The sequence below is a fragment of the Apaloderma vittatum genome, unplaced genomic scaffold (genome assembly GCF_000703405.1).
Source record: "Apaloderma vittatum isolate BGI_N311 unplaced genomic scaffold, ASM70340v1 scaffold28440, whole genome shotgun sequence".
Taxonomy (NCBI): Eukaryota; Metazoa; Chordata; class Aves; order Trogoniformes; family Trogonidae; genus Apaloderma; species Apaloderma vittatum.
The window spans coordinates 387-9,245 of record NW_009696683.1 but is presented as its reverse complement, the minus strand read 5'-3'; the positions used below and the strand labels follow the sequence as shown (position 1 = coordinate 9,245).

At 48.5% G+C, this 8,859-nt stretch overlaps 2 protein-coding genes across 2 annotated transcripts; both read right to left on the bottom strand.

Moving 5' to 3' along the window:
* Positions 1-604: 604 nt before the first annotated feature.
* On the bottom strand, positions 605-5,778 carry CMC4 (C-x(9)-C motif containing 4). The gene is made up of 6 exons (XM_009875955.1): positions 5,746-5,778; positions 5,524-5,638; positions 5,262-5,313; positions 4,996-5,178; positions 4,004-4,071; positions 605-774 (listed from the first exon to the last, which is right to left on the bottom strand). Exons 5-6 carry the CDS (start codon positions 4,059-4,061, stop codon positions 605-607), a joined length of 228 nt encoding a protein of 75 aa, XP_009874257.1. The 5' UTR covers positions 4,062-4,071; positions 4,996-5,178; positions 5,262-5,313; positions 5,524-5,638; positions 5,746-5,778.
* Positions 5,266-5,853, bottom strand: MTCP1 (mature T-cell proliferation 1). The gene is made up of 3 exons (XM_009875966.1): positions 5,746-5,853; positions 5,468-5,638; positions 5,266-5,313 (listed from the first exon to the last, which is right to left on the bottom strand). The coding sequence occupies exons 1-3, from the start codon at positions 5,851-5,853 to the stop codon at positions 5,266-5,268; spliced, it is 327 nt and encodes a 108-aa protein (XP_009874268.1).
* Positions 5,854-8,859: the final 3,006 nt, after the last annotated feature.

Sequence of the window (8,859 nt, the reverse complement as noted above, 5' to 3'; positions counted from 1 at the left end):
AAATATAAAGTAACCAAAAGTCTGTCCAGTGGGGAAGTGAGGCACTTTGGCAAAGTGACTTGGAGTCACTCGTGATCTAAGCAAGACATAGGAACAATCCCTAGACCCGATTCCCATTCTTGAGCTTGAGTCCCACTGGACAGGCACATGTCTGGAAATACTGCGAGGTGGCAGCAATACCTTTGCTGTGTCAAGGTGGGCTAGTTCCACGTGTCAACGTTTAACCTCACTCTTCTGAGCTCATTTCCTGGACCTCTCGCTCCAGAAGCCAGAATAACTTGGTTCCAGTTCTCCGTTTTGAGAGCAAGGATGGTTTAGAGTAAGGTAAGCATTCTAAAAACAGCAAAACTGACTTTTCACAGACACAGGTGTGGTGCAAAGACAACGTAGATGATATTTTGGTACGGAAAATAAAGTCTGTTAACCAGGCCATCTGTTGGTAATACGTTATACTCTTTTTTTTTTTTTTTTTTTTTTTTTGGTGTGCCAGACGGTGTGTTCTAGGAGCGATCTGGCTTTTCTGAAAGTCTAAAGAACGCTTGAAAAAACACACACGATATCTCTGCAGGTGAGTCCGTGCTCCAGCATCTGCTGGAGCTGCATCTTACTGAGGTGGTGGAGGAATTCCTTCTGAAGTCGCTTTCAGCTTTTCTCTCTCCCTTTCTTCTTTCTCAAATCCTGAACAACAGATGGATCTGCCTTTGGGGTACCGGGCGCAGCACTTGCGCATTTCCTGCAGCAGGGTTTCACACTTAGACTCCACGTAGTTGTTCACTGGAAAATAAGAAGGAGACACAAAGCCTGCAGAGGGGAAGAGGTTTTGTCCCCGGAGGGTACACATCCAGCCCGTCAGCTGTTTCTCTGAAAAGCAAAGCTGCTTACAAGCATTTCATCACTTTCTCTGCTCTACAAAATAATCTCTTTATTTTCAGTTATCTAAAGCGGGCAAAAGCAGCCTGGCTGTTGTAGGTAGGAGTGTCTTTAGTCCCCTCATTCTATACCTATCACATCTCACTACATTAAGAATGTTTCCCTCATTGCTGCCTTTCAGTCTTTACTTTCTTGAGCCTACAGAATCACAGATGGTTTGGGCTGGAAGAGACCTTAAAGACCATCTGGTTTCAAACCCCCTCCCGCAGGCAGGGACACCTTCCACTGGATGAGGTTGCTCAAAGTCCCGTCCAACCTGGCCTTCAACACTTCCAGTGAGGGGGCATCCACAACTGGGCAACATGTTCCAGTGTCTCACCAGCCTCACAGCTAAGAATTTCTCCCTAATATCTCACCTCTCTTTCAGTTTGAAGCTGTTACCCCCTTGTCCTATCACTGAAGTCCCTCCCCATCTTGCCTGTAGCCCCCTTTAAGCACTAGAAGGCCGCTATCAGGTCTCCCTGGAGCCTTCTCCAGGGTGAACACCCCCACTCTCTCAGCCTGTCCTCATATGGGAGCTTCTGTGCTTTTGAGCTGCACCTTGTCATCCGTAGTCTTCAACCCAGCTGCCATGTTACTATAAGGTTTACATGAAGTGTAAATATAAGAGCATCCAAAGAGGACTTGATATAAACAGGGATGTGAACACCTTTCAGCACTGTGCTACTTGTAAAAAAAAAAAAAAAAGAAAAAAGTGAGGAGTATGGCAGCCAAAATCCTACCAGTAGCTTGTTGTGGGCAGGCTGTAACCCCAGCAGGCAGCTCACCAGCAAGAGGGCTTAGCCAGGGACCAGCAGCTGAATCCAACCGCCCAGAGGCTGTGACGCCACCACCTTCTACACAGAGAGGTCCCTCAGCTGTACAACTGTTCCCTCTCACTTTGCTTCCTGGGCTTCTCCTCTTTGCCAGTGCTGAGTGTTGCGGGCTAAGGCTGTGGACTTCAGAAATGTCACCGTACCGGCAGGTTCTGGCGCTGCAGGACACGTGCGATTTGTGCAGTGTCCTTTCTGCCCTAGGGCTTTGCCGGCTGCCACTGTCGGCAAAGGTGGCAAAGCCCCCTGTGCTTTGCGGGGCTGGCCACCAGGCTCTCAGAGAGAAGCCCTGCAGGTACGGGAGCAGAATGAGTCTGGGTCGCGTTAATAACTACCTGCCGCTCTGCACAGAAGCGTGGGGCTCCCTGCTCTGGCTTGGATGAGATACGCAGCCACTACACAGCTGCACTGACCCCCTCCTGCTGGCCACTGAGTTTTAAAAGACTAAAAGAAGCACCAGCGACCCAATGTGTGGCAAACACAGCACCCGCTGGAGAACCCAGAAAGCAGTAGCGAATGCTTTCTGGTTAATGAGCGAGCCAGCACGTGCTGATTGCTGGGCTGGCAATTCCCTAAGTGGATCGGTGAGTGACTTGGAACACAAGCACAGAGATCGTTCCCAAAAAACCCAAAGGTGATGGAGACGTTTGTGCAAGCTGGCAGGGCCTTGGAGAGGAGAGCTAATCTCTCTCTGCCATAACCTGCTGCTGCTGAGTGCTCCAAGGCTCTCCTAACTGTTCCTCTGCCTGTGCAGGGTTGTTTCATAGAATCATAGAATGGCCGAAGCTGGAAGGGACCTTAGAGATCATTTTAATCCAGCCTCCCTGCTGCCGGGGACGCCACTTCTCGACTAGATCAAAGTTTCTAAAACCGGATATATACGGGCACACCCTTCTATCTTTCTGGCATGAATTCCTGAAAAGCACAACTGTTAGTCATACAACGGATAGCAAAACACAAAAGAGATTTTTCAGTGGGCATCCAAGTCTCACAGAGGAAGCAGGCAAGGTCTTTTGGAACCATGTCTCACTCCAAAACCAGCCTTTGAAAGGCCAGCATCTCCCAAAAGTCCTGCTTCCGACCTCTATCCTCCGCTCTGCGTGCACCGTCAGCAAAGGCTCTGTATACATCCTCTATCGCGTTAATTTTTAAGGGAAAAAACTGCTTTGCTGTCTCTCAGCTCAGCTGCTTCATCTGTGCAACTCAGACAACTCCACAGCACGACAACACCGCATGCCAAAATGACAGCTAGAGAAGCGGCGGGCAGCGGAGCGTGCACGTAGCAGAGCCAAAGAGCGTCTCTGCTAACCGTTCAGGCCAAATCTGTACACAAGCCTCCACAGGTAAAACACGTGGAAGAACCTCCATGAATGTTAGAAAAAGAGCGTTGTCACAGATGGGACCAAAACAGGGTCAAACATTAACTCCTCTCTCCACCTGCTTGTGGTCTGCAAATAAGTTAAAGGAGGAAATGAGCTGCTGCGGTGTCATGAACCTCCTGCCTCGTCAGCCCTGGGCTACGACCATGAGTTATTCTCAGGTGAAGCTGGCTGAGGGCTCCACCAGGTGAGTTACGGAGAACTCCTTCCCATGCGGATGAGCTGCCTTGGCACAGAGGGATGTTTTCTCTCATTCATTCCATAAGGCCAAATCCTTTTCCAAGGAGCAACCCAGAAGGTTAAAAAAATACTGTCCTCTGCAAGTAACAAGCCTGCTCTCAGGCTCCCAAAACGTATTATACCACAGTCTCCCTCACTCCTACAAATATTTAGCTACTACAAAGCAGCTGCTAAAGGTCTCCAGAGGGAGATCATCTCATGCCTTGAGACCGGCTCACACATACCTACCCCATCCCTGACAGACACATCTGACCTGCTCTTACAACACCCTTGGAGCTAGCAGCTCTGCAATCTTCTCGTACAACCCGCCCACCACCTCACCACCCATGCTGTAAAAGAGCTTATTATAATGTCTGGCTCTCCCCACCTACAGCCAAGTCCCAAGACTACACGTGGGATCTCACTGCGAGCACGCGAACACCGAAAAAAGCACGTAACTGTTCCAAACCCTCCTGTTTTGTACTGACGGTGTCTCGTCATGTACAATCAAGGGAATTCTATTTAAACGAGACGTTGCGCTTTCATTCGCCTCGCAAGCAGGTGACGCTAACGCGCTTTGCTGCCTTCCTTCTCGAGGTGAAAGCGCAGGGCTAAGCGAAAAGAATTCAGTTCCACCAAAAAGACAAAAATGACATTTGGTACCTTGCAAGCATTTCTGTATTTCACAGGCTTGTTTCTGGCAGGGATCCTTCTTGGACATGTTCAGAGAACTAAAAGGACAGGAAAATGTTACTGTTGAAACACCGCGTTTTTCAGAGGGGAGAGCAAGACACTGTCTCAAAGCCGATGCTTTAAAGAGCTCCCGATTTCCCTCTGTGTCACAGACACTTCAGAGAACATCTACTGCTGCTTGCAGGTGCCTGCCAACACACACAGGAATTCTCTGTGTCTGGCTAAAGCATGAAAAGGTGGACAACTAATACGGGAAGTTTTACGTTGCTAAGCTTTAAGGCCTTTTTTCTTTTGTCTGGTCAAAATGTGTCCTTTTCCACTTGGATGCACAAAGATTCCAGCAATGATTCAAATTAACACGGCTCACTAGTTTTTAACCATTCTGTGCCTCTTAGACCTCACGCTAAAACACGTATTTGTGTAAAAGCCCTCTCTGTGAGCTCTACACAACCAAGGATTTGGCGTTAATTATATAACTGCAGCTGGAGGAGGTACATGAAAAAACAAATGAACAAACACCTTAGTTGTGTATGCCCCATAAAGAAAACAAGGAGGGTCTTTTTTTGTTGTTGCTGTTCCAGGATAACATCTCTTGGAACATCCCCCCCCGAAAAAACAGACTGGAAGACAGCTCCATCTTTGTTCAAATCCCTAGAAAGTGGGATTTCAGACGCTCAGTTCGACTTTCTGCGGCTGTGACACCTCTAACTGTGATTTCCTGTGAGACGAGCAAAACCTGGTGGCACTAGTAGTTGGATGGGAGACCTCTGCAGGAAAGCACCATCGTTAGCAAACGTGGTGGTGGGATTTCACGTCCCTCTGAGCCACGGTACTCCAGAGGGGGGCACCTTTCAAATTTTTGGCAATTCACCAGCCCACAGCTCTTTTTAATCTCACTAAGGTGAGATTTTTTTTCCAGCATCCTGGCCAAACTCCACTTGGGGCAATTACATTCTGCCTACCTAGAACTCCCCCTGATGTTTCACTTGGACACAACGCTCCTCTTCACTGCCTGTCCTAAACTCTCGTGTGATGTTGCTGTGTGTTGTTTAACTACTTCCACCTCAGGGGTGGCTGCATTTCAGTGGAGAGAGAATCATTTATTGTACAAAATATACAACGACATCTTCCTAGAGCCACTGCTCCTGAAAGACAAAAATTCACATTAAAGAACGGCTGGGGACACACAGAGCAACAGTACAAAAGCGGGGGGAATGTCTCCACGTACCAGATTAATCACCAGGCACGAGTTTAAGCAGCAGTTCTTCAACACCACCGAGCTGTAAGCGACAAGGAAAAGTTCAATACGTCTACAGTTACTGCGGCCGAGCTAACGGACTTCAACAAAATTAACAGTCCTTTGCCGTCCCTCAGGGATCTCAAACGACTTCACAAACAGGCATGACTATGGTCTATGGTGGCCACCATCCTTACCATGAGGTGGTGCTCTATCTCCCAAACGCGAGAGTTACTATCCCTGTACTGCTCACCCTGGGACAGCTGCCACATATGAGGCAGCCGCGATGGGGGGAGCTGGCTGGGTCGCAGCGCCTCACCCAGGGGAACCTGAACTCTTTGGATCCGAGCCCTCAGCATACCTTCCTCCTGGGGGGAGAAAAGTAACAAGAAAGAGCAGGCAGTTACTGGCAAACGCAGTCGAGGCACCTGCAACAGCAAAGCTACAAGCACCGGGAAGCTCAAAGGACACTTGCCTCTTCCGCAGCCACGAGCCACGTTTTGCGGTGCTCGTCGAGGTAAACACCTACGCGTCGCACCCACAGCCGGACGGGAGGAGCGCCGGCGTGCCCTCCTTCTGCCATCCCCTCCGGCCCTTCGGGGTGGGCTTTCAGTTTAGGTGGTCGGCATCACCCCGCGGGATGCGCGCGCGCGGCCTTTCGCTCGGAATACATTCGCGGAGGAAGTTCTCTCTCCCACACCTGAAAGGCACCTCTGGGTGGCGGCTGACGGCGTCACGCAATGTGCTGAAACGTCCCTAAAAGTCGGCTCGGGGAGCTAAGGTGGTGCCTAAGCGAGCAGGAATCTTAGGAGAGGTTGTACTCTGGGACGCACGTGCCGCGTGGTGTTTGTAAGGCATTCTGGGGCAAAAGGTGCTATTGGTACAAAGGTAAACCCTGTGGATATTGGCTTTGCTTATTCCGCTAACAGTCCTACGAACAGTCTTTGTGTAAAACGAGGTTTTGGGGGAGCGGGGTGGGGGGAAGAAAAAAAAGAAAAAGACAAAAGAAAACCAAGCGATTTACACAGGAGTTCCGTGGCTAACGGTGGTCTGAATCCCAAAAAGCAAAACTTGGGACAGGAAGTGAAATGAGCTTAACGAGAACGAAGATCATCACTCTGTCGGCAAAGCGCGAAACTCCGTACGCACGACTCTCGGGTTTGGAACTCGCAGAGCTGTCATTGCGAAGGGTCCTTGGTGTCATCGCTCAAGAGGACGGCAGCATTGTCCATCGGCACACGAGCTCCTCGTGAGCAGCTCTCGTGGCTTTGCGCAGTTCGGCTTTTCGATGGTTACAGAGAGCCACCGGTACCAGCAGGGGCAAAGGAATTTTGGACATTGAGGTGGTTCTTCCTACCGGAATTTCTGTTTAACAGCAAGTTTATCTGTGTACCAGTTAGATCAAGCTGAGTCATTAGCAAGTGAAGGTCAGGGGAAATGGATTCTCTCTTTGAACCCTAGAAGAGGTAATCAAAATGGTACAGACAGTCTTCATTCTTTATCTAGGTTTAAAGTAGAACAGAATTAAGCTGTAACACATGTAACATCCTTCTGCTACGAAGCAGACGCAATATTCCTAGCCCAGTGAAACACAGCGGTCTTCTGAAAACTCCTAAAGTTATTAAAGGCATATTTCAGACAGGAGCAAGAAAATCTGGATACGAAATAAAGCAGGGAAAGTCAGGGAGAGAAAAAAAAAATTGTTACACGTTGGGGTACACATATAACAGGAAACACAAATCCACGTTGCCTTCTAGATCTTACATCAGTGCTCCTCTACCTTTTCGAATCAGAGGATCACTTAGCCTTTTCGAAAACAAAACACCAACCACAGCTCAGCCTGAACAGCTCTGTCATGGGATTTTAATTTCTAACAAAGCGAACTTTGAATGTTCTTTTATTTCCCCCCCACTCTGTTTCCTTGCTTGACGTGTGGGAACGTGTATGTGCGTTACAAAGGGCATTACGGCTCTGAAGACCGTCCCATGATGCGGCACAGCTCTTCCAAGCCCCAGCAGCTGGATCGCTGGCACTTAGCGGAACGTGACAGCAGGCTGACAAGCCTCAAGCAGAAGCTACGAGGGTTCATGGGACATTTCCACAAGTCTTTTTCATCCTGCTTTACCCTAAGTTGCTTTAAAAATTGGAGCCCGTGCGTGGAGATCGCTTTGCCCCACGCAGCCATCGCTACCGCTCACTTGCAGTCAGCTGAATGTAATCACTCAGGTTGGAATTCGGCCAGGATACTCTCCTACTCTGCAGCAAACTGCTAAAAGCTCCAGCGTGAGCAAAAAAAAAATGCTCAAGAACTTTCTTTTATTCCACTCAAAGCCGGAGTTCCTACAGCTCATCACACCCAGAACGAGAAGATTCAAGACTGACTTCAGTATTGGAAAAACATTCACTCGGTAAGCGAACGCTATTTCCTACAGCAAGTAAACTCTCCTGGAAGGTCTCCTGTCCAAATACGATCCTGAACTACAGGGAGGAGGACTAAAGCACAACGTGTGTGTTTGTATTTCTTGCCTACGAGCAGGACAGCCTACAGGACCGGCAGAACAAGGTCTCACGCAGAGGACGCTGTGCCGAACGGGCAGCGGTTAACGTTACGTTTTCACCCTTTGCCCCACTAGTTTGTCCCCATCTTCCTCTGAACTCTGTAGCTCTGAGTTCAGCTGCCAAAGTTCAAAGGCCCAGCCCGACCTCTCTTTTCAACAGCCTCTTAAGGCTGAAAGTGCCCAGTTGGTGCCACAAAATAAAATCTGGAGGTCAGGCCAAACCGGCAGTTGGGTCGGAAGTAAGGCAGGTCTGTGTTTTAGTAACCAGAGACACGAAAGAAACGGGAGATTTGAAAAACACCTGAGTTTAGACATTTGCACCTGAAACTCGAAGAAGGGAAAACCACGTACAATTCATATTTTTTGCAGACTCTTATCAGAAAGCACTAAAAAAAGCCTGAAGACATGGGTGAAAGAAGCACGCTCACTTCTATTTAAAACAAGCTGCAAAACCTGCCTCTTGCTTCGTAATCTATTACAAAAACTACCACACCCAGGAAAAAAAAAAACAAACCACAAAGTTTAAATTTGCAGGATTGCAGTGTCATCCTTTGACACAGATTTTAAGGTTCCCACCGACTTAACTGCAGAAGCCTGAACTGTTTAAGGTATTGAACTGGGGAGATTTAAAGCCCAATCCCCACAGAGAGAAGCAAGACTTGCAGGTATTCTGTCCATCTCAGGCCTTAGAAGTTTTATGATGTTCTGGGACCTGGGTGGATTTCTGAGCCGTACAATATCTGAACAAATGCGAAAATGGCCATGAGGAGGACTGCATCTTGTGGTGAAGACAATTTATTTGCTTATAAATTGGGTACATTAAAATACTTTACGCAAACAGTGAAAGAAATCGCCCCAACTGCCACTTGGACCATCCCCAGAGCTGAAGCTCTGCACGCTGGGCATACACCACCCTTTATTATCTTCTATTTTAAAAGGGGACTGGGTCAGACTGTCAGAAGAGTTCAGCTGCCATTTAGGCACCAAGAAAAGAGAATGATTCTGCAAATTGGGCCCAGCGTTGCGCTAAC

Coding starts and splice junctions, on each gene's coding strand:
- MTCP1 (XM_009875966.1), bottom strand. CDS start 5,853: ATGGCAGAAGGAGGGCACGCCGGCGCTCCTCCCGTCCGGCTGTGGGTG. Junction 5,639..5,745: donor GGCTCGTGGCTGCGGAAGAG/GCAAGTGTCCTT, acceptor TTCTCCCCCCAG/GAGGAAGGTATGCTGAGGGC. Junction 5,314..5,467: donor AGATAGAGCACCACCTCATG/GTAAGGATGGTG, acceptor TGTCGCTTACAG/CTCGGTGGTGTTGAAGAACT.
- CMC4 (XM_009875955.1), bottom strand. CDS start 4,061: ATGTCCAAGAAGGATCCCTGCCAGAAACAAGCCTGTGAAATACAGAAA. Junction 775..4,003: donor AATACAGAAATGCTTGCAAG/GTACCAAATGTC, acceptor CTTATTTTCCAG/TGAACAACTACGTGGAGTCT.